Source organism: Neomonachus schauinslandi, chromosome 9 (assembly GCF_002201575.2).
Source record: "Neomonachus schauinslandi chromosome 9, ASM220157v2, whole genome shotgun sequence".
In the NCBI taxonomy this organism is placed as follows: domain Eukaryota; kingdom Metazoa; phylum Chordata; class Mammalia; order Carnivora; family Phocidae; genus Neomonachus; species Neomonachus schauinslandi.
This window is the reverse complement of record NC_058411.1, coordinates 20,951,073-20,976,540: the sequence shown is the minus strand read 5'-3', so window position 1 is coordinate 20,976,540 and position 25,468 is coordinate 20,951,073. Positions and strand designations below refer to the sequence as shown.

Here is a 25,468-nt window from a genome sequence, read left to right as displayed (position 1 = left end):
TTTTTTTTTTTAAAGATTTTATTTATTTATTTGAGAGAGAGAGAGAGAGCACATGGGGGGGGAGGGTCAGAGGGAGAAGCAGACTCCCTGCTGAGCAGGGAGCCCAATGCGGGACTCGATCCCAGGACTCCAGGATCATGACCTGAGCCGAAGGCAGTCGCTTAACCAACTGAGCCACCCAGGCGCCCCCTTTTTTTTTTTTTTAAGTAAGCTCTACACCCAGCGTGGGGCTCGAACTCACAATCCCGAGATCAAGAGTTGCATGCTCTACCAACTGAGCCAGCCAGGCACCCCCTAATAATTTCCTTTTATTTCATTAATGTATGTTTGTCCTATCAGCAAGGATTTAAAGTGGCTGAAACCTATTATACCCCCAAGCTTTGTTCTAGGTATTGAAAACAAGGAATAAGATACATTCTTTGCCATCATGGATTATATTTCTTGGGGGTATTAATTTCCAGGGAAATAAACTCTTGCTCTCACCCACTGGATTTGAATAGAAATTACTCCCATTTCAAATAAGAAATATATTACATAAAAAAAAAATTCTCAAGAGTTCTGAGTCCTGCCAATAATGCAGGAATGCTGAGAGTGGGGAAAGAACCAAATAGGAAAAAAAAACCAAAAAAAACAAAAAACTGTCCAGATAATATTTAATATAAGTGAAATGCAAAATTTTGGTAAGAAATAACTAGTATTATGTTTACAAGAGTGTCAAAGGGGGTTTAATGCCCCCCCCAAAATATCTTAACTTCTCGTTTGACCTATCGTTAACAAGTACATTTCTTATTCTCTTTCACAATAAAGTCACAAAGCAAGCCACCAGACTCAAAAGAAAGCGTAGCTCTTAATATCATGTGACATCTAATTTATGTTCTAATAGTAATACTATGTGTTGGTAAAATGAACTTACTTTTAATATTTTCACATTATTGATAACACAGACAAGGATTTTTGTGACCACACACACACAATCCAGGTCCAGAGAGGCAAACTTAGAATTTACACACCAAAAAGGTAATCTGCCTGTGTTTTCTATGTAGCCTATTAACAAAACACTAGTTCTAAAAATATATAGTATTATATTCCCCAAGCCCCTAAATGCTACCCATAATTAGTTTCCCAAAAATAGTAGTGGGAAAGCAAATTTGATGAAATCAAGGTGATAGATTTTTTAAAATTAATAATAATTTGCTTGCTGAATGTAGATAGCATGGAAGGATTTTCCTAACCTTTGGTTTAAAAAAAAAAAAAATCCAGGTAAAAGCACAAAGGCAATGAGAATTAACTAAGGTGGGGGGGAAAAGTTCAATAAGCAATACACATGTGATGCCAGCAGGTGAGGCAGAGATCTTGAGAGGGTACATGAGCACTGACCTTGGGTAAGGAAGGTGCCAGAATGACCTTCACTTAGCCAGCTCTTCAGCCCATCTTGATGTTTCTATGAGGAATCTCATGTGCCTCTCGTACAACAGGGGAAGGGCTATGCCTCACTTGACAAAGACTTCCAGGGAACCCCACTGTATTTCAAAGAGCACACAAAACCACTTATCAAAGAAAAAAACAACTAGAGTTAGAGAGTCCTATTACTATTGAGATGAACCTATATGCAGATGGGATCTTGATAGCCATCCAGCCCAAATCCAATGTCCCTTTCAGAGCATCTGGGACAGATGGTTATTTTAACCTTTGTTTGGGCATTTGCCACAACAGGAAATTTTACTGCTCGAGTCTATTCCTCTTTAGAACCACTCTTATTAAAAAATTCTTTCTTATGTTGAAGCAAACATCTGTCATCTATAAAGTTCCTCTTTGTTCCTATTTTTGCCCTTTTTGAAGTTACACAGGGTAAGTCTAATTCCTCTCCTTTTTTTTTTTTTTTTCTAACTCCACAGAAATTTCAAGGCAGCTATATTATTTTATTCTCTCCTATTCTATTCCCCTCTTCCTTGTATCATCAGACCCTTCACAACCCTGGTAACCTGCCTCTGGACACAATTTATTAATGTCTCTCTTAAAATATGGTACCCAGAATTGAACTCAACCCTCCATCCAGATGTGGACTGACCAATGCAGCATGCAGGGCTCCCTGGGCTTCTGTTACCACAGGCTGAATGCACTGACTTTGTGAATGGTCATAATGCACACCTGATTCAATGCTGAACTCCTATTTTGACATGAACTGCTATGAAACTAGGACTTTTCAATACCCTTCCCATCAACATACATGTAAGTAATACCTCTCTGTATTTAGAGGGCTGCATTTAAGCAACTAGAATATAGTTTCTCATTAATGTCTACTGAATTTCATCCTTTTAGTTTCAGTCTTATGTTCAGGTAGTTAAGAAAAATGGAATGATGTCTATATTCTAGTGTCAGTACATAGTTATAATTCAATGAATATTCACTGAATAAATTAATCCTAAATCTGCCAGTCGAGGCTGGATATATCGTTTATTTCTCTGTGTCATCTGACAAATCTGACAAGCATGCTTTCAGTCCCCTTACTCTCTTCTTCATAGGAGAAACAGGCAGATAGAACGTCCCTGTAAATTGTTGAGCACGTGTCCCATTTGGGATGGCCAATATAGGTCCGTGTATGGTAAGAAAACACCAAGATACAAGTAAGAAGTGGAGATACAGAATGTAAACGGGAACCTATGAAGGTAAGAAGACTGAGTATCCCAGACTCTTGGAATTGGAACTTAATGTTCCCAACATTAGAAAAATATGGCTTTCCCCCATCTCTACCCTAGAGACTTCTGCCTTGTAGATCTGTTACAATACTGTGATTATCAAACTCTGAATTTGGGGGAAAAGCTCATGTAAGCTCAGTTTTAAAATAGCTTTTAAAATGATCTTTTCCACTTTATTTCCTGTAAATTCTGAGTTAAAGAGACATGCAACTGTCTATAGGCTTGAGGTATAACAAGAGCTCCCAAATGCTCCTGACAAATGCCTGAGGTATAATATAGATAAGATAGATCTATTTGTTTCAGGAATCGGAAATGGCCTATATTTTTCAGTGTGAATTTGAGAATTCACTGAGATTGAAAATGTCTCCTGAATTGAATATAATCTTACAATTAATGTCCCTTTTCCCCCAGAATGAAGAAAAATAAGCTCAATTTTGCTTTCCCTTCCATAGCCACCCTTTGCAGAATGTGGGGCTAATCACAGAATAAAAAAGTATCCTATTGTGCCTTTTTTCCATTGTGTATTGTGACTCAGGGTGGTGAACCCTGGGACTAGAGAGACGGAAAAAGTGTTTCCATCAAAACAATCCAAAACTGGGAGGGAAATGTCTTGAAAACTTCTGTTGCATAGTGTTAACATTGAAAGAATGGAGACACATACCCAAGCCTAGGAGACCCAAAGAGGAAATCTGTTTTGTACCTCTTCTGAACCTTTTCTAGAGGGCGTGACAGAGGGGGATTCTCAAGACTGTGTTTTCTAGAAAATCATGGAAGTGACAGATGGACACCAGAAGGAAATCCTGCCAACACTGATGTGGAAGGTTCTCTTCCTGACTCCAGTAGTCACAACAAGCCACACTCAAGTACTACAAGAGAAACAGAGCAAAGAGAGGGAGGCTTAATTAGACAATAAGCTCCAAAAGTCAGGGGAACCAGCTGCTTCAGGCACATCAGAGGCTCTCCAACGCAATCACCTCAAGGTTTCCTGTTAGATTACAGGTAACTACACACAGGAAGGTCCAATATACTGTTCCCAGCCCAGAGTAGCCATGGTGGGTACTGCCTTAAACTCCGGCTGCTCAGGAAGACATCCTATCATGACGCTTGGGTCAGGCCCCCTTGCAAGAGGGCTTCATCACTGGACCCCACACTCCTTGGGATTTTCCATTTCATCTCCTTCAAAGTCCGGCTTCAAACTCTTCTTTTGCTCAATTTCCACCTGTTGAGAGCAGAAGTTGGAAAGAAATATCAGAAAGAGGAGAAAAACATCCCAATAAGAAATAATCGCAAAGAGAGTACCTCACCAGGTTCTCTGAGATTCCCTGTAATTTTGTCACTGTTTTGGGCTTTAGCCACATTGGAGCTACTGGCCCTGAGGACGTCATGATTCTCTGCACATGCTCTTCACTCGATCTGGAATTCCCTCTTCCTCACAGTCCACCTGGAAAATTTTTATTCTTTGCCTTGCACAGCTGCTCAAAGGTCACCTCTTCTGTGAAGCTGTTCTCAACTCATTAGGGAGTTCGATGCTCCTCCTACGCATGTTTCCACGTCCCTGGTACACGTGCCCAGCTCCAGCATTCCACAGACTCCGCGGGACAGGGGCAGGCCCTCCTTTACTACTGTATCCCCATAATGCAGGCATGCAGCAGGCAAGCACAAAGGTTTACCAAATGAATGGATTCCTTTTCAGCCGGCTGTTTATACTCTCTCTTACTTTATTGCTTTACAAAGTCTCCAAACTGGTAAGTACGGTAGTGTTTACAGTTCTACTGGTATTTTCTGTAAAATACTGTAGCTGTGACTGTAAAGGGATTAATAAATTCATCTTGCCTTGAAAGAGACACACACTGAAGCCTTTGACAAGTCAGAAAAGAAATACGTTAAGCAAGAGAGTTTCACAATTAAAGCTGTTCCTCTCTTTACCACTTTGGATATTTATGATGAAGGAAACAAAACAGTTGACTAGGGTCATGCTTGATGAAAGTGCTATTTTTTTTTCCTGGCCACAAGATGGAGTATTTGTTCTTTTTGGTAGTTTAAGATTTTCGATTATAGTCCAGTGACCAGGTCATATGTGTCCTGACTTTACTTAGATCTACTTCATCAACTCTGAGGCTGAAATATATGCTTTGGGTTAGCACTTTCCTGAACTCCCCTCACTTTCCAAGTTCACAACTTCTGTAACATATATTATGAATGAGAATATAATATTATGATATACTCAATCATAATATTCATATTATATAATGTACAATTAATAATATATATTATATAATAATAATAATCCCTTTACCCCATGACTCTTTTGATGTTCACGATGACTGAAAGACATTATACTCTCCTCTTTCGTCTGCCTCTTTATTTTTTTCCAACCTTTCTCTTGCTCACTAGATTAGTCATTCAAATCAGAGCAGACTCATCCACAGCCATGTGTGGTGTACCTCTCTCTAAGGCAGTAAGAGAACACCTTGCATTCATGGCAGGCGCTGCTAAAGGGAACAAGATGGGGGTGGGGGAGGAGGGGAGAGGAGCAAGCAAATGATCTTGGACACATTAGCCAGATGCCTCCCGAGGTTACCTTATAGCTATAGTGTGCGGAATAATTGACCCACTTCCTGATGTCAGTCTTGTCTTCCACGGAGATGGATCTTACAGTGGCTTTGGAGGCAGAAGTTGTGGGCATGCTGAACTCAACATTCACATGATTGGCAAATCCGGAAGGCACTTCCCGGTCAGAGCCAAGTTCAAGGTGGCAGAAGAAACAGTGTGGGTGACCAGAAGCTATGAAAGGAAAAGAATCTAGACATTAGGTTCTTCGGAGAGACTGGAAGGAGAGGCCCACAGAGCCACTTCAATTACCAAGAAGGCCTGAAGACTGCCTGCCAGCTCAGCACTGGGCAGTCTTTCAGAGCGTCCAGTGCTGAGCAGAGGATTTACTTCCACAGAAATCACACTGCCCGTGCCTCAGACCCTTTGAGAGAACTATCTCATTGCAGTAGCCTTGTATCCTAGCAATAAAACCCACAGCCTGAAAAACGGGTCATTCTGCCCGCTGAGGTCAGGTCGATATGGGAACCCAGCACCAATGCCAGAAACAGAGGCACAGATCTGGAGATCGGCAGAAAGGAGTAAAAGGGAGCAGCACTTAGCACCGAATAAAACATCAATGACAGCCACGTGGAGCAAAGGAATGGGTTCCCTTGGAAAGATGAGTTTTCTCAACAGCATTTCGTGTTTTTGCAAAAATGCTTTGGCACGTTTTTGTGGGTGGATGGCACATGTAAATGACGAAGCCCTTATAAACAGCGTAGATGCATGAAGGGTGTGCATGGTGCACTGGGTAGGACACAGACTAACAGGGCACTGCGTGTGGCTCCTAGCACTCCTGCGAAGTGGCGGAGATCCTGCACCCAAGTCCTTTGTTCTCCTCGCCTCAAATCCCGATTTGGAAAGTGGAGAAACGGAATGCGTAGTAAAGGACAGTGCCAGGCATAGTCCCTTCCTGCTCTTCAATTCTATCCATCTATGGCTAGTTCTACTGTACTTGGATGGAAAACTTAAGGATTTCCATTTGAGGGTTGTTATTAGATGTCTGAGTGAAGAGAGAGATCAGTTCTGTGGCTATACCCTCTGAAAGCATGGTTTGCTGAGCACTCTGTACTGTCTCAAATGCTGCCCGCACACCCTCTCCCTGCATCTTCGTAACAATCCCTTGAGGTCATAGCCATTGCATTCTACAGATGAGGCCACAACAAAGGCTTTGGGAGGGAAAGCGAACTAGCCAAGGTCAAAGCTGGAAAGTGGCAGACTGAGGACTGAACCCAAGCACTCTGACTCCAAGGTGTTTCAACCACTCTGAGTCACAGCCTCCCATAGGGTCCCCAACCTCAAGACCAGGTTGGCAGGGTGACATGAGTGGAGAAGTGAGCTGTAGGACCCCCATACAGCAACTTGCCATGGATAAACAATGTGACATGGCTTTGACTTCATTATGTAACAGCAATGGCCCTTAGTTATCTGAGCTTCCCCAAATAAACAATTCCAATTTTCTTTACTGGCCTGGGCAGGACGTTTTAATCTCAGAGAGTGAGGACATACACACCCGCTCTCCAAGGAAAACATTACAGAGTGAAGTATTTGTTTTGCTCTACTTCACAAATAACATTTTTCAGTGGTTATTTCCAAAGAGTAATACTCTGGGAAACTGAGAAATTTGCACTGGCTTCTAGCAAAGAAATTTTAAGTTGGATACACATAATAGTAAAAATTACATTATCTAAAATGAATCCATGTGATTTTTTTTAAAATTACATTTGTAATTACATAGCTATCCATTACATTTATTACAGGCCAGAGACTGTCCTGAACACTTAAAAGCATTATCTAATTTCTTTCTTAATGAGCTAGGTATTAATAACCCTCCTCTGTAAATGAGGACAATAAGATTTCTTTGAGAGGTTTAAGCAAATTGCCTGAGGTCACACAGCTACTAAATTGCAGCACTAGGAATAAAACTCAGATCTGATGCTGAATTATGTCCTAAACTCCTCTCTGTGTATTGCTATAGATTTAGATCACTATAAATTACAGAAGAGTTTCTTACTTTAATTAAATGGCAACTTGAACAACAGTTTTACCTAACTACCCTTATTTGCACATTGTTGGAATAATGAGAAATCATTACTTTCCATAAAGCTGACCTCTCCGCTCACCCCTCCAAAGTATATTCACAGCAAACTCTATGAATGTGGCATTCTTTCGTGATTCCCAGCATCAACTAATGGATGTATAGGGCTGGTGGACAGGTAGGAAAGTGCAATTCTGAGAGCTAATATAATTTATGGTAATGAACTAAGTGAGCCTACACATTTTGTCCTCTTCCTTGATGAAGGTGAGAAAATTTAACATTAAAATTCAGATTTCCAGGGGCGCCTGGGTGGCTCAGTCGTTAAGCGGCTGCCTTCGGCTCAGGTCGTGATCCCAGGGTCCTGGGATCGAGCCCCGCATCGGGCTCCCCGCTTGGCAGGAAGCCTGCTTCTCCCTCTCCCACTCCCCCTGCTTGTGTTCCTGCTCTCGCTGTCTCTGTCTCTGTCAAATAAATAAATAAAATCTTTAAAAAAAAAAAATTCAGATTTCCATTTTCCATAAAAGGCAAACTATATTGAAATTGTTTTCTCTTGGTCTAATATTAGAGAACTGGAGTTCCAGCAAAGAAAGCTACCTATGCAGGACAGAATGTTTTGTTTCCTGGCAGATGATCTGGGCAAGCAGTAGGACTTGTTCTGGTACCTTCTAGGACTAAGAAAAGCTCTAGGGATCAGGGTGAGAGGGGCCCTTGAATAGCCCGGTGGGAAGGCAGGGGTGGCTGTACATGAACACGGCTGGGCTGGACCTGCCAGTTTAAACCATGCTGGACTCCAGCGGCAGCTTGTTAATTGTTTGGCGGCTAGACTGGGACAAGCCTGCTGTAGCTGCAGCGATCAGGGGTGCTGACCTGCGGTCCCATGCTGCCTACGGTCTGACTGCCCTGCCTGCTGGGGGCTAGAGGACAGGACCACCGCAGGCAGGAGTAAGCATGCAGAGGTTCTGCTCTCCTTTACTGTAAGTGGAGGGGTGAGAATTATGAAAAATCACCTGTAAAAGACACCTTCCCAAAGCTGTCTGAAGACCAAGATGAGCTCAGAAAACGGATGATAACTAATGGAGGGCACACCGGATGGGGAGAATAGGAGCTGGTCACAGAGAGCAGTGGCGATGCTAAGAACCTGCCATCTAACTGCAATTCAGATCCTGTACATCTCAAGTTTCCAGAAAAGGGTCTTACCAATTTCCTGAATCTATCCAGAAATATACCATTGGCCAGGAGTAGTATAAGAAGACCTTTCTGGGTGTGTGTGTGGGGGGGCGGGGGGGTGTTACTAAAAATGTATAACCAGGATGCCTGGGTGGCTCAGTTGGTTATGCATCTGCCTTCGGCTAGTGTAATGATCCTGGGGTCCTGGGATCGAGTCCCTGCATCGGGCTCCTTGCTCAGCGGGGGGCCTGCTTCTCCCTCTGCCTGCCGCTCTCCCTGCTCGTGCTCTCTCTCTGACAAATAAATAAAATCTTTAATAAAATAAAATAAAAATGTATAACCATGAACAGCAAAAGCAGTGATAGGGGGGTAGCTTAAGTGAGAAACATTCCCAAAGATCCTTATGCTGTCCTGTATTTCAAAAATCTTTCACAGGGGCGCCTGGGTGGCTCAGATGGTTGAGCGTCTGCCTTCGGCTCGGGTCATGATCCCGGGGTCCTGGGATCGAGCCCCGCATCGGGCTCCCTGCTCCGCGGGAGGCCTGCTTCTCCCTCTCCCACTCCCCCTGCTTGTGTTCCCTCTCTCGCTGTGTCTCTCTCTGTCAAATAAATAAATAATTTAAAAAAATGTTAAAAAAAATCTTTCACAAATAAAGGTTCCAGTAATCAGGGAATACGTCTGCAATACATAAGCTGCGTTTCCTTGGCCTTGAGCCTACTGAGCACTAACCTGCTGGGAAGCATTAAGGCAAGCGTTTGCTGAAGACCTACACGTTCCTTTGTCTTGCACCCATTTCCCCCTTTCTTTTGGTAACAATCTTCCCCCCCACCCTCGCTTTGGGAAATAATCTTCCCCAGCACTGCATGTCAGTCAAAATGCGCTATCCTCCCCTTGACTCCTGAGCCAAGGGGCACAAGGTCAGAAAGTGGCTTGTGATGATTTGTCCCAATGGCTGCAGCCTGAGGAGACATCTCAGTGCTGCTTCCAAGAGCTATCCTTTGTAAGCCTGCATGCTCAACCTTTCCAACCTTTCCTTCAGTTCCCTGAGCCACCCTCCAACAATCTTTTTTTTCTCAGTTGTCTTTGCTGCTTATAACCCAAACCCCCTCATACAGTACTGTTAAATATCTGAGAGAAAGAACTTTGAAACAAATGAGATAGATGTGTACACACTGAGAAAACTGCAAATCTCTCTTCTCTTAGAGGAAATTCTTTCACGTTTGTGTCTATCTGGTGTCCTCCACTAAGAGGCAGCTTGGTTATTGAGAAAAGACCCCTGGATGTGGCTTTGTGACTTCAGACAAGTCATGTTGCTCCCGGTCCTTAATTTTTTCATCTCTAGAAGGAAGAGGTTTGACTGAGTTATCCCCAAGGCCCCTTCCACCTTGAAGACTCAGTAATTCCATAATGAAGTGATCTGAATCCATGCTTCACAAACTGAAGGGCCAAACATTCTGATAAACATAAGCCTGAGGCCTTGTCTTTTAGGATGTCAAGTCTCCAGCAGGTTCAACGGTAACTTGCCCCCTTCCACCTCACTTCTCTTCTCAAGGGCTTCTGTGCCAAAGGAGAGTTCAGGGCTTTTCCTTTCCTCCGTCAGTTCAGACGGGTTCTGTGGCTGAGGTAGAAATCACAGTGCTATCACCAGGAGAATACAGTGCCGATTTCAGGAGAAATGAATAAGCAAGCACAGAGAGGAAGACTTTGTTTTTAAAAATCCTGTCAGTTTAGAAATGGGGGTGGGAGTGGGGGTGTCTGGCAAATCCAGCCGCAAACACAGAGGTCCCATTGTCTCTTCATTTTGCACCACTACACCCAGTGTCTGGCACAGAATGCCCCGGTGTGTGTGTGCACGGCTTGGACGGCCTGGGGAGGTGGCCAGACCGTCCTGCCTCTTGCAGTCACATCATGTCCCATGCCGGGTAGGATGACACAGCCACACTCGGCACAGGAAATGAAGACTCCAAACGTGCGATCAGGGTTTAATAGTGAGAATGGAAGAAGAGGATTTGCGTAAGAGAAGGACATCTCCGTCAAGAGTTCTTCCAAAGCTTACCCTTTCTGCTTGGCTAGGATATCTACTTTCGTTAACAAACGGGCGAAGTTTACAATAAACAAGAAGAGAAGTGGTTTAACGGACCATAGGATCACGGGCTTACTGCCTGTCACTGGGGTCACTCAGACTTACTCTAAGAAATAAGGCTATTACAGCTGGCTGGATTACTCTCTGGTTTTGTCATTTCATTAAACTCACTGGACCCCCGAGGAAAGTCATCGCCTTCCGTGCTCACTCAGGCAGAACAGCATCCCCAATAGCTGTGAGCAACCCAGCTCGGGCCGGTAAGCTTGCTTTCTTTGTTTCAATCAAACATACCTTCCTTTACTTTGTGTCTGATAGAATTTCAGCCCTTTTGGCCTTTCTGGTCCTGGCCGGATCTTCAGTCTGATCAGAAGCCCTTTGTCCTCTTCCCCATCCTCAAATCCCAACTCTGAGTTGGAGATGTTATGACCGACAGGTCTCACACAGGGAGACTGGAATTATTAGTCTGACTCCTCACCTGTAGTGTATATATGACTGGCCCCTTTACCTACTCAAGGCAGTGAGAAAGATACCTCTTCAGAATCCAGAGGCTTTCTAGGATCTAGAAATAGACAGCTTCCGGCACCACAGGTAATACTTGAATGAGTCAGAAAAAGAATACAAATTCATAAGCTGCTATGCAAATCTGCTTAGCAGCTCAGCTGAGAAGAATAACGCAGAGTTTTCTAGAAGTAGGATAATAAGGGAGTGAGAAAACGGAGTGAACTAGGTCATTCGTGTTTCTTACTTACTTTTTGCTCAAGTATTTTTGCTTCTCTGGTCCCACTTCTCCGTTAACCTTATTTCTGTCACACAACAAAACCCAGCCCTTCATAGGGGAACAGAATGCAGAACTCTGACCCCAGCTCTCGTGTGACCATGTGGCAGTTTTCACAGAAGAGAAACCACTACCTACCTGAATTTTTGTCAGGCAGTCGGTTTATCCTCCACACAATGGAGTTGAAGGCATGTTCATACTTGGCAGTTCCCAGAGTTACTCTCATGACAGGCTCAGAGCCAGACATACTAGTTGAGCCAAAACTCGCCCCCCGGTTCACTTTGGCTTTTAAAGACTTTTCCCCCAGGACGCTTTCCCTGCGGAAGTTTTTCACCCACTCACTGGGCACAGGGTAACGAACCATCACATTCTCACAGGGAACCTGAATGAGCGGGTCTCGGTTAGAGGAGAAGCCGGCTGACATCCTAAGCCAGCTCTGCACCTCCACCTCTGCCCCGTTGATGCTTGCTGCTGTCCTGAGTGTGAAAGGCAAGGTCTTCTCCGCAAATACTGTCCTGAACCGCATGAGCTCAAACCGGCAGGCATCCAAAGGGTTGAACAGAATAACCCGTGAGTTGTTGAATACATCCTCATCCACACACCCATGAAAACAGCACTGATGGAGCTTGATCCACTTTGTGGTGGTGGTGGGCATGATGTCTTGCCGGGAAACTATTTCGTTCCCTTTGACGAGGACATCGTTGAGGCCCAGGCGGCACTCTGCCAGCCCAGAGAGGAAACTCAGAATGTGGATCCGTGTCAAGACATGGTGCTGGAGAATCTGGTTGTCTCCTTTGCTCACAATGCCAGAGAATTCATCCTTGACATCCACAGTAATCTCCTCTTCAAGGTAGTTCAAGCCAACTGTGCTCAAGTCCATTGACAACACTGGCAGGTTCATGAGCTGGTCTTGAACAGCGCGGATGAAACTCAGGAAGTCATCATAATTGGTGGTGCCCAGCTTAATCACTTGTTCCCTCTCTGCTGTGTGGGCCACAGCAGGTTTGGGCTGGTATTTCTTCTTCTCCTTGTAGGTGACACGGTCTATTCGCAAGCTGTGGATCCTGCCATTCTCGTCATAGTTTTGGAGCCGGGGTTCCGAAATTTCATGGCAGATCTCCAGCTTGAACTCACGGAATGGTTTTTCTAGACCCTGCTCATAATACAACTGCAGGTAACCACTGTCTGTCAGTTTGATGTAGATGGGGCCCCAGTGCCTAGATGACATGATGTTTTTCTTCTCAGGGATCCTTAGCATCATTGGCCACCCATCCCTGGGCTGGGACAGTGCTGAACCAGGTGGGTGGTCATCTAGTTCAACCCAGGCTATAGGGTCATCATCTGGTAATGTCACACTGCCTAAACGATCCGGATCATCAATCTGGAGTTGTTTGAGTTTTTCAACAGCATCAGAGTGGGACTGGTTTTTGCTTGAGTCATCAAAACTGATGGCATCCTGATAGATGACAATGAGAGAATCTCTTTGGCTCTTGCCTGTGGCACTGGAAATGGAACTGTTTTGGGAGCGCCTCTCCTGCTCCTCAAAGAAAGCAATGAAAGGGTTGATAGGGGAGGGTTGGACATCCTGCAGAGTCTCATTCAGGAAAGGATTGGTTGCCCTCCAAGGTGGAGCCTCGGTTACGGAAGGTGGATGGTTTAAGGATGAGATGTCCAGCTTCTGAACTTTGGAAAAGTTCATCAAAGTGCTCTTGGGACGTTCCCTCTTCTTAAATGACCCAGCTGAGTGATGAGGCACATCTGGGATCACAGATGCAACAGGTGGTGGGTTTGGCTTCAGGGGAGAGGTGACTGGTGGCAAAGGGCAGCTGACCTCATTGTCATCAAAAGTGACCCAGCTGGGGAAACGAGCAGAGGTCAGTGGAGTGGCAGGATGTCCATTCATGGCTGGACTACTGGCCTGCCAGCTGATGGCCTCCATCTCTACCTCTTCATCTTCCTGGACTGAGGAAGAACTGTCTAAAAGAAAAAGGAGAACATATGAGGGCTGCTATTCAGGGCCTCTTAGAAGTTTGGGAAACTGAGGTATGGGAGTGAAGGATGACTAGAATTTTATCTGGAAATTCCAAAGCAGCCCATTACCTGTGTCAAGTGCTAGTTTGGGCACAGATCTTATAATTTTGTAATAAGCACAGCACAGGGGCCACACATCAAATGCAGTAAGAATTCAAATGGGTCTATCGATATAGAAGCACCGATAGGACCAAGGTCCCTTGTAGTTTAACTCTTATACATTCTCCCTTTGATAGAAGTTTCTAGAATAGATGTCCTTACTATGCTCTAAGGTATACATTAATTTTTAGACATTGAAAACCACCTCCTACATAAAATGATACAAAGCTGATCTCATCTCATTGAACAAAACAAATTATCTGTTCTAAGTGATTGCAAATAATGTAATTGGAGGGATTTTTGCCCAAATGTGATCAATAAATATTAAAGACAAATTATTAACACCCTTAAGATGAAATAAGTTCATACAAGTGAATAAGAAGACTATAAAAACTCCAATAGAAATATAGACAAAGGACATATACAGATAGCTCAGGAGAGAGAAACTAAAAATGTCTAATAAGCATGTGAAAAAGTGTCCAATCTCACTAGTAATAAAAAAAATGTAAATTAAAAACAATCAGTGAAGATTTTTAAAGTTTTTAGTCTTCAGTGAGGGTAAGGGTACCATGATATGAACAGTAAACAGACCTTTAATGGGACTGTAAGTTGCTATAAACTCTCTATAAGCCATTTGGCAATTTGTATTAAGGGTTTTACAAATGTGCATAAACAGTAACTTTGTAATTTTGCCCTAGGGAAATACATCCAAATTGTGAACCAAGTTTTGGGTAAATGTTAAGAAACTAGGGTATACAATAGAATAATACCTAGCCATTAAAACATTTACAAGTACACAGTAACATGAGAAAACACTCATAATATAATCTCTTCTTTTTCCTCTAAAATACTTTTCCATCTTGGGGCTTGTTTATCTTATGGGGGGAAAGGGGCGTTATTATAAATAAAACTCCACCTTAGCAGGGCCTTCAAGGGAGGTGATACAGGACTTGAGTTTCCATGTGGGAAAGAGCCAAACTTTTCAGGTAGCATAAAGACCCTGTGTATCTGCTGGGATTGTGGAAAGGGAGGGGGAAATTGAAGCCTTTAGCAAGGAGTGGACTGTGATGAAGGAATGGCACAGAAAACAAATCTGTGTCTGGCATATAGTAGATACTCGGTGAAAGGTTTGTTGATTGAATAAGTGAGAAAAGAGACTTTGCATGGGGGCAGCTCTATCTTCTGTCCCTGGAGGAATGCGTATGGGGATCTCTGCTACCAATTCCACCCACTGTTTCTACTGCCAGTAATCTGGCATCAAAGAGAAATCAATCGATGCTCAGTGGTTGAGTCAAGTAGTTGAGTGTTCTGACCACCTCACTAAACCCTCACAAATATCTAACCAAACGAAATCAGCAATGCCATACGTAATTGCAAGTGAAATTACATGTGGACGGGATGGCTCGCTTGTTATTCATCTTTCCGAGTGTATGTATTCAAACAAAGAGTAATTCCCTCTGTTGAAAACGTCGCTTCGAAAATGTAGGCTAAGTATGTGAGCATGCACACACACATATCCACACTCACCCCAGATATACAATGGGTAAAAAAAGTGTTTTCTGTAGGCACAGCAACTACAAAAGGATTTCAAAGCATTTTAAAATTAAAAATGAGACTTTCCTTCAAATTAATTAATCCACTTTTGCAGATGTGTGATTTATTTTCTGGAAAATGAAGGGAAAAGGGTCAGTAAACAACCCAGGTTTTTAGGATTTATATTTTATTATCATTATCATTTCTACTACTACTACTACTACTACTACTATTATTATTGTATCAAAGGCTAAAGGGAACAATGTGGCCCTGAGTAAAATATAATCACTTCCTTGGAACAGTAACTGATCCTCCCTAGACAACTGGAAAAGGAGTGCATCTCAAAACTCATCAATTATTTATGAAGCCGCTCTAAGGCACTTTTGTAACAGTACTGTTCCCACCCAAACAGCTTGGTATTGACCCAGACCCTGTACCAGGGATATCCTTTTTGCCTTGGGGCTCATCACCACTCCCTAGTTTGAACAAGCCGAAGTCCTTTTCCTTTGGAGGGTGCTTTTCTGCCAAAGCTGTTTATTCTTGCTGCCAAAGGATTCCCTTCTGTTGAGAATCTTGTCCCCAAAATAGCATTTCTCATTTTCCTCTGTGAAGCCAAAAAAGAAAGGAGGGGAAAAAAAAAAAAGCCTTTGTCCCCACTGAACATAATTTTTTTTTTACAATAAATTCCTTTCTAAATGAAGTTATTTAAAATCACACAGAGTCCTAGACAGTTTTGAAGCATTAGACTTGGAATACAATTTAAATGAAGTTTCTTTAAATCTGCAGGGAAAATTTTTAATTAAATTAATTTCTAGAGATTCTGTATTCTCTTTGACAGCCATTAAAAAGAATCAAAAGACTTTGTTAAAAAATATTCTCTCTGTTGGCAGTTTCATCTCCCATGATTACAATCCATTTTAAAAATCCATCATTTGGGGCAGTAGTGGGGCCTACGTCAAATTTCTGGAAATGAGATTTTCTTTCTACAAAATCATTTATAAAGAAAAAATGTCTTAATAAAGATACTTTTACAGATGAAAAGCAAAAGTGGTCTCTAGTTCACATGAAAATAAAGCATTTCTTGGGGTGAACCCAAGGACTGACAAATACAGCTTTAAAAAGTAATCCCTTATTAACACTGACTTCCTTATTTGTAAGCTCTTACTTTTCCATCATTTATCATTGACTGAAAGACATCTTCAGTTGTTTTTGCAAAGATTAGGTCATATATTTTCTGAGCCTCTTTTTTTAAAATTAATTAATTTTTTTGATGTAGTGTTCCATGATTCATTGTTTGCGTATAACACCCAGTGCTCCATTCAATATGTGCCCTCCCTAATACCCATCACCAGGCTAACCCATCCCCCCACCCCCTCCCCTCTTAAACCCTCAGTTTGTTTCTGAGTCCATAGTTCTGAGCCTCTTTTTATTAAAATCTCTTTATTATATTATTCGAGACTTTCATATGTAAAAAAACAACTTACCTGTATGTAACATTTCTGGAGGAAAATATTTGTATCATACATGACAAAAACTTGGTATCCTTTTTGTAATATGACAGTGTATTCTTAATACAAATGATACACCTGGGGCACCTGGGTGCCTCAGTCAGTTAAGCATCTGCCTTGGGCTCAGGTCATGATCCCAAAGTCCTGGGATGGAGCCCCAAGGCGGGCTCTCTGCTCAGCGGGGAGTCCACTTCTCCCTCTGCCTCTGTCCTCCCCACCGCACTCATGTTTTGCTCTCTCTCAAATTAAAAAAAAAAAAAAAAATTCTTAAAAAAAAGATACACCCTCACCAAAAAATTAAATAAAATAAAATAGGGTAAGAACAGATAATTTGCTAATGAAGAAATATAAATGTCTAATAACTATTTGGGAAAGAAGTTTAACCTTATAAAACAATAAATACAATTATCTCTGTGTCAAAGAGACAAAAATTTAGTATGACTAATAATCATTATTTGTGACACAAAGGAATTTACACTCTGATGGAAGTGTTCAAAAAATCTTTCTGAGGGGCAATCTGAAAATTTGCATAAAAGTCTCAAAAAATGTGATCCAAAAACTCTATTCACAGGAGTGTAATCTAAGGAAAGAACAAGACAGGCATGCAAAGAGTATATAGTGGTATGTTTATCACAGTAATGTTTGTATCATAGAAAAATTGGAAACAACCTAAATGCCCAATAATGGGAGACTGGTCATATTAAGTATCATACCCCGAAAACGGAATCCCATGCAGCTATCAAGACAATGCTACTGATGCATGTTTATTTACGTGGAAGCTGATCATGATATATATTGTTGAGTGAATAGTAAAGGGTACCTACAAACTGGAGTCAGATTGCCTTGGTTTCAATTGTGTACCAGCAGCTTATTAGCTAAGTGACTTTGGGCAAGTTGTTTAATTTCTCTGCAACTCAGTTTTCCCTGAGAAAATATTAAATCCTACCTGGCGGGGTTGTTGGGAAAATACAGATGCTAGAATTGTGCCTGGCAAGTAATAAATGTTCAGTAGGCGTCAGCTGTTATTACTACTACTACTAGAATGGTACATTTTCATGATATAAAGCATACATGTATTAAAAAGCTTTGGAATATAATAGTTCATAGTATTTTGATGTGAAAACAGATGTCTCCTATGGGGTAAGAGGTGATTTAAAAAATACTAAATCTGTATTAAAAATATTGTTTGCTGGGGCGCCTGGGTGGCTCAGTCGTTGAGCGGCTGCCTTCGGCTCAGGTCATGATCCCAGGGTCCTGGGATCGAGCCCCGGCATCGGGCGCCCTGCTTCACAGGAAGCCTGCCTCTCCCTCTCCTGCTCCCCCTGCTTGTGTTCCCTCTCTTGCTGTCTCCCTCTGTCAAATAAAGAAATAAAATCTTAAAAAAAAAAAATACTGTTTGCTTACAAAAATAAAGAAATAAAAGGTCAAAACGCACCTTTAGCACTCCTGCTAATTAACCTCAGAGAAAGAAAACAGTTTAGCTGTAATTCATGTTGATAAAGCAGTAGTTAGATCTTTCCCATGACACTTATGACTGATGTGGCTGATACTGGAAACACTAAAGGTAGGGAGCGGGGAAGCCAGCAAATTTCTCCAGTAAGAAACAGGCAAAAACTAATTATTTTCAGAACAAAAGTAACAATCATCCAGAATTCCATTTTATTGACTTAATAAAATAAAGCCAAAGCCAAAGCCAAAAATCCAGCATAATTTTAATTACTATCTCTTCCACTTGCTACCTCCAAATTACTTATATTATGAGTTGGGCTGCTGCCAAACAAAAGCCATGTATAAAAATCAGGTTCTCATTCGACACTACAGGGAGAACTGCTAGTACCTAAGAGCTTCCTAATGTCTTTACTGGTGCAAACAAAAAAAGAAATGGTGGTAGAACTCATACAGAGTTCAGCAAAGTGGCAGGATATAAAATCAATGCACAGAAATCAGTTGCAATTCTATACACTACCAATGAGACAGAAAAAAAGAGAAATTAAGGAGTTGATCCCATTTACAACTGTACCCAAAACCATAAGACACCTAGAAATAAACCTAACCAAAGAGGAAAAGGATCTGTACTCAGAACACTATAGAACATTCATGAAAAATTGAGGAAGACATAAAGAAATGGAAAAACGTTTCATGCTCATGGATTGGAAGAACAAATAGTGTTAAAATGTCTATGCTACCTAGAAACGTCTACACATTCAATGCAATCCCTATCAAAGAGCTTTTTTTCATCAACTTTTTTCACAGAGCTGGAACAAACAATTCTAAAATTTGCATGGAACCAGAAAGACCCCGAATAGCCAAAGGAATGTTGAAAAAGAAAACTAAAGTTGGTGGCATCACAATCCTGGATTTCAAGCTCTATTACAAAGCTGTAATCATCAAGACAGTATGGTACTGGCACAAAAACAGACACATAGATCAATATAACAGAATAGAGAGCCCAGAAATGGACCCTCAACTCTGTGGTCAACTAATCTTTGAGAAAGCAGGAAAGAAAGTCCAATGGAAAAAAGATAGTTTCTTCAACAAATGGTGCTGGGAAAATTGGACAGCCACATGCAGAAGAATGAAACTGGACCATATCCTTACACCATACACAAAAATAGACTCAAAATGGATGAAAGACCTACATGTGAGAAAGGAATCTATCAAAATCCTGAGGAGAACACAGGCAGCAACCTCTTTGACCTTGGCAACAGCAACTTCTTGCTAGACATATCTCCAAAGGCAAGGGAAACAAAGGCAAAAATGAACTATTGGGACTTCATCAAGATAAAAAGCTTTTACACAGCAAAGGAAACAGTAGAGAAAACCAAAAAACAACCCACAGAATGGGAGAAGGTATTTGCAAATGACATATCAGATAAAGGGCTAGTATCCAAAATCTATAAAGAACTTATCAAACTCAACACCCAAAGAACAAATAATCCAACCAAGAAATGGGCAGAAGACATGAACAGGCATTTCTCCAAGGAAGACAACCAAATGGCCAACAGACACATGAAAAAATGCTCAACATTACTTGGCATCAGGGAAAGACAAATCAAAACCACAATGAGATACCACTTCGCACCAGTCAGAATGGCTAAAATTAGCAAGTCAGGAAACGACAGATGTTGGCGAGGATGCAGAGAAAGGGGAATCCTCTTACACTGTTGGTAGGAATGCAAGCTGGTGCAGCCACTCTGAAAAACAGTATGGAAGTTCCTCAAAAAATAGAAAATAGAGCTACCCTATGACCCAAGAATTGCACTACTAGATATTTACCCCAAAGATACAAACGTAGTGATCCAAAGGGGCATCTGCACCCCAATGTTTATAGCAGCAATGTCCACAATAGCCAAATTATGGAAAGAACCCAGATGTCCACCGACAGATGAATGGATAAAGAAGATGTGATATATATATATATATATACAATGGAATACAACTCAGCCATCAAAAAAAAAAAGAAATCTTGCCATTTGCAATGGTGTGGATGGAACTAAAGGGTATTATGCTAAGCGAAATAAGTCAGAGAAAGACAATTATCATGTGATAATGGAATAAATAATTCCACATATGATCTCACTCATATGTGGAATTTAAGAAACAAAACAGAGGATCATAGGGTAAGAGAGGAAAAAACAAAACAAGACGAAACCAGAGAGGGAGACAAACCATAAGAGACTCTTAGGAAACAAACTGAGTTACTGGAGGGGAGGGAAGCAGGGGGACGGGGTAACTGGGTGATGGACCTTAAGGAGGGCACGTGATGTAATGAGCACTGGGTGTTATATCAGACTGATGAATCACTGACTTCTACCTCTGAAACCTCTACCTCTGTATTGCACTATATGTTAATTAATTGAATTTAAATTTAAAAAGTGAAAAGAAAAAAAAAAAAGAAATGGAGGATTCTTTCAATGTTAGACCACAATCTATTTTAAGTTCCCTAAAGATTAAATTAAATGATTACAATGGTAGTCAAAGTCACTAATCCGAAGAAGTCGTCAGAACTATGGGGGAAGATAAAGTTTCTATGGTATTTTGAATACAGCAGATACTCTGTCATCTTCTTTCCCCATTTGTTAACCTAATGTGTGCATTCAATGACAAATGCAAAAAACTTACTGAGAGCTATTCATTGGAAGTTATTTTCAGTGGCAAGAACACATATTCTGAGATTATTGCAGTTTTCTCAAGATGAGACCACAGTCACTGTTACACAAGAGCATATACTGAAAGCCTCAGATGCAGAGCAGGCCCTTACATATTTGTGGATCGATCTATAGAGTAAAAAGAGGCACATGGAATTTTTGGGCTTGAAGAGATTTTAGAAATAATGAAACTTGACCCCTTCATTTTGCTGAGAAGACCAAGGCTCAGGAAGTTTAAGCGGACTGCCCAAGGTGACATTTAAAAAGTCCTACTTTTGGGCACCTGGGTGGCTCAGTTGGTTAAGCGACTGCCTTTGGCTCAGGTCATGATTCTGGGATCAAGTCCCATGTTGGATTCCCCGTGCTCTGTGGGGAGCCTGCTTCTCCCTCTCCCACTGGCCGCCGTTACCCCTGCTTGTGATCTCTCTGTCAAATAAATAAATAAAATCTTAGAAAAAAAAAAGTCCTACTTTTCACTAACTCTGGTATTTTCTTAATGCTTGTTTGTTAAGCTAAAATCCTATTGCCTTTGAGATTGGCAAGAGTCACCTTGACCCACAGCTTTTCAGGAGCATTGTTCAGTAGGGGAAAAGAAATTAAAACAAGGATTTACATCCATTTATACAAAGAAGCCTTTGGGCACAAGGTCAGGTGATGTCATCCCCTGATGTGTGAATGTGTAAGGGTGAGAGAAAAGTCATTCGTCTGAACTTTATCAAGGGAGCTTCTAACTGGGATAAAAAAAAGCTGAGACCTGCTTAGTCATCACAATACACTGATAAAGAGAGCCAGAGGGTTTGAGTCTATTCATCTGTACTTAGCATTCTCCGGGAGATAGGATGGATGCACTGATGCTGGTCAGAGAGATCCTCAAAGTAAAGAAGCCGATTCATAGAACTACCACTTAACTGTTTGACCAAATCCCTAGCAGGAGCATTTGACATTATATTCTAGTTTCTATTTGCTAAGAGGACCTAGGAAGCAGTATTGAGTTGCCCTGCCAACTCCCTCCCTGTTTATCAAGATGAGCTAACCCAACACATTTTATCTCCTTTTTGCTCAGAAAAGCAAGCATCAGACTTTAAGTTTGATGAATGTCCCAGGAACTTGTGTGTTCCTGATGAATCTGTTCTCTCTGGTTCTAAACCTTTGCTTCTGTTTTGCCCCTGCTCACTTTGCCAGTACTCAATCTTTGGATCCCTGCTTTTGGCTTCTTCCTCTAAGAACTAAACCTCCACTCAACTGGCTTACTGGTTCCCTGGCTTACTATGCCTTTCTGATATCACCTCCTCATGTTGTCTTAGATGAAGACGCTATTCTTCAACTCCCACCAGGGCAGAGATCTTATTGTAACACCTTGCTGTTGTCTGAGGGAACCACGTCCAGTTCCCCAGCAGAGATCACAGGCAGGGAGCAGGGATAGATTCCAATATCTATAACAAACTGAAAAATCAACATTCCATTTTATAAATTAATCTCAACGTTTTATACATTAGGGTATATCAAAGACTTAACTAGTAATAAGGCCTGCTGAGAACCTTACCTGTGTTTTATTTATTTGTTATTGTCACAGCAAAAAGCCCCCGTATTTCCCTCTCATCCTTGACCATTTGAGCACACCAAAGAGGGGTGAACAAAAAGGGCTTTCTAGGGTGTAAGCCTTTTTGGATGGGCAATGAAGCTCTGCTTAATGGACCATAACATTCTTCTATGATGTCCTAAATAGACATTTTCCCAAGACAAATGGCCAACAGAGGGGTGCCTGGGTAGCTCAGTCGGTTAAGCATCTGACTTTGGCTCAGGTCATGACCTCGGAGTCCTGGGATCGAGCCCTGCCTGGGGTGCCCCACTCAGTGGGGAATCTGCTTGAGATTCTCCCTCTCCCTCTGCCCCTCCCTCCACTTGTGCTCTTTCTCTCTCAAATAAATAAAATCTTTTAAAAAATGGCCAACAGACATATGAAAAGATATTCAACATCACTAATCAACAGGAAAATGCAAATAAAAACCACAATGAGATAGCTATCACCTTACACCAGTCAGAATGGCTAAAATAAAAAAGACAAGTAATAAGTGTTGGCAAGGATGTGGAGAAAAAGCAACCTTTGTGCACTGCTGGTAGGAATGTAAAGTGGGACAGCCAATGTGGGAAACAGTAAGGAGGTTCCTCAAAAAATTAAAAATAGAACTATCATATGATCCATTAATTCCACTACTAGGTATTTACCAAAAGAAAATGAAAACACTAATTTGAAAAGATACATACACCGCTATGTTTATTGTAGCATTATTTACAATAGCTGAGATATGGAAGCAACCTAAGGGGTCTATAGATAGATGAAGGGATCAGGAAGATGTGACACACACACACACACACACACAGGAATATTACGCAGCCATAAAAAAAGATGAGGTCATGTCATTTGCAATAACATGGATGGACCTAGAGGGTATTATGGTAGTGAAGTAAGTAGGTTGAGAAAGACAAATACCATATGATTTCACTCATATGTGGAATTAAAAAACATGAAGAAACAAAAACAGAATGAGACCTATAAATACAGGGAACAAACTGATAGTTGCTAGAGGGAAAGGGGTGGGGGGATGGGCAAAATGAATAAAGGGGAGTGAGAGACACAGGCTTCCAGTTATGGAATGAATACGTCACAAGAATAAAAGACACAGGGCGCCTGGGTGGCTCAGTTGGTTGGGCGACTGCCTTCGGCTCAGGTCATGATCCTGGAGTCCCGGGATCGGGTCCCGCATCGGGCTCCCTGCTCGGCGGGGAGTCTGCTTCTCCCTCTGACCCTCCTCCCTCTCATGCTCTCTGTCTCTCACTCTCTCTCTCTCAAATAAATAAATAAAAAATCTTAAAAAAAAAAAAGAATAAAAGACACAGCATAGAGAATATATAGTTAATGGCATTGTAGTAGCATTGTATGGGGACAGATGGTAGCTACACTCGCAGGGAGCACAGCATAAGGCATAAAGAACCTGAATCACTATGTTCTGCACCTGAAACTAATGTAACATTGTGTGTCAACTATACTTAAATAGAAATTCAAAAAAACAACTCATCTCTGGCAAAAGGAGAAGTGGAAAAGGTTCTTTTGGTTCAGGAGCTTAAAAGAGAAGGAGAAGCATCCAGAAGTTACTGTAAGGGAGAACGTATGCGAGGGGAAGAGAGGGTCTCCATCCTGACTCTGAGTTGAGCAGAGTTTTTATACCCTGGTGGGGACCAGGACAAGGACCATCTGTAGGGGCACTGGGACAGTGTCCATGCCCTTACTGTGACCAGGACAGGTGACTCATCAGGCCTGCCTGTCCCTCTGCCACAGTGGAAGTCTCACCCATGTGTGCCCCTCTAACCTTACTCACTATTCTTCTGGCTACCACATGAGGAAACAGCCCAGCAACAACCCATTTGAGCCTTAGTGACAGGAACTGCTACTTCTCCAAGGCTGACTCTGTAAATTCAGCAGGGGGCTTGTGATAAGGGCAAAGAAACAGAGCTGGGGGCTCTCACACAGTATTACATAGGCTTGGGTACATGTCTGTTGGGGATAAGGAGAAGAGCGGGCATTCGGACTGAGTCTGTATCAAGCCTATCTTCTATGTGTGAACTGCTAGGCTATAATATAGCTTCCAGGAGAAATTCAAAAGGTCTCTTGGTGGCAGGGGTACCATCAGCTGGTCTAAGATCACCCATACAAAGGTTAAGGGCAATTTCCACTAGCTGAAAAGATCTCCATAAATGATACCCTTTCACCTATATTGCCCAAAGCTCATTACTTTATTTTATATGGACTTTCCAGCAATGACAATAACAAAACCACCAACAGCTCCTGTATGAAATAAGCTACTTCTTTTCAACTAAATTTGGAGTTGGTAATTTGTTTTCATTTCAGTACTTATCCAGCTCCTGTTTAGTTACCAAGATCAAAGGAGACATTCTATATTCATTCATTCATTCATTCATTCATTCATTCATTTATTTATTTATTTAGAGAAAGCATGAGCACATGCACACACAGGGTGGGAGGAAGGACAAGGGGAGAGGGGAGAGAAATTTTAAGCAGCTCCATGCTCAGTGTGGAGCCTGACACAGGGCTCGATCTCAGGAGATCATGAGATCTGAGATCATGACCTGAGCCAAAATCAAGAGTCGGATACTTACCTACTGAGCCATCAAGGTAGCCCAAGAGACATTCTTATACAGACTGATGGTAGATGAAATTTATAAACTGTCAACACATCAAGTTAAGATAATTTCTTAGAAAAATAGGACAGCAACTAATTTCTAGCACAATAGATTTATTCTTGCAGGTAGAGATGATCTGTATTTCTGAACATCTCAAATTTTTCAGAAGCCCTCATGAGGTAGATAATCTGCAGGCAAACAGTGAAATGCTATTTCCAGATGGTTCACCCACTCGGTACTTTTCCTGACTTGGTATAGCATCCACACTGTCTAGCATATATACACCAGCGTCTCCTGGGTGGACACAACACTCCTAAGGGAAAGGCTAGTTTAAAAGTGGTTTGAAGTAACGACAGATTAAATTCCTGGCTTCGTGCTGGTCTCTACTGCCTGTTTTGTGTCACTGTAGGCAAGAGAGGGTAAAGCTTGGGCCCTGGAGTCTGGTCAACCTGGCTCTGCCATTAGAAAACTATGAGCTCTTGGGCACCCTACTTCACCCTCTCTAAACCTCAGGATTTCTCAACTGTCAAGGCAAATAACATAAAGTCGTGAGGGTAGGTGGGATCATTAATGGACACTGAATTTAACTGGCCCACAG

General features: G+C 41.9%; 1 protein-coding gene across 2 annotated transcripts in view; it reads right to left on the bottom strand.

Annotated features, from left to right (window-relative positions):
* Positions 1-2,314: 2,314 nt before the first annotated feature.
* The window catches only part of STON2 (stonin 2), a 107,890-nt gene continuing 84,736 nt past the window's right edge, over positions 2,315-25,468 (bottom strand). For both annotated transcript variants that reach the window (XM_044917841.1, XM_044917842.1), the window contains 3 exons: positions 11,490-13,328; positions 5,278-5,480; positions 2,315-3,915 (listed from right to left, as the gene is read on the bottom strand). In XM_044917841.1, coding sequence (XP_044773776.1) covers positions 3,832-3,915; positions 5,278-5,480; positions 11,490-13,328 — 2,126 coding nt within the window. In that variant the 3' untranslated portion in view covers positions 2,315-3,831. The remainder of the gene's footprint in view (positions 3,916-5,277; positions 5,481-11,489; positions 13,329-25,468) is intronic.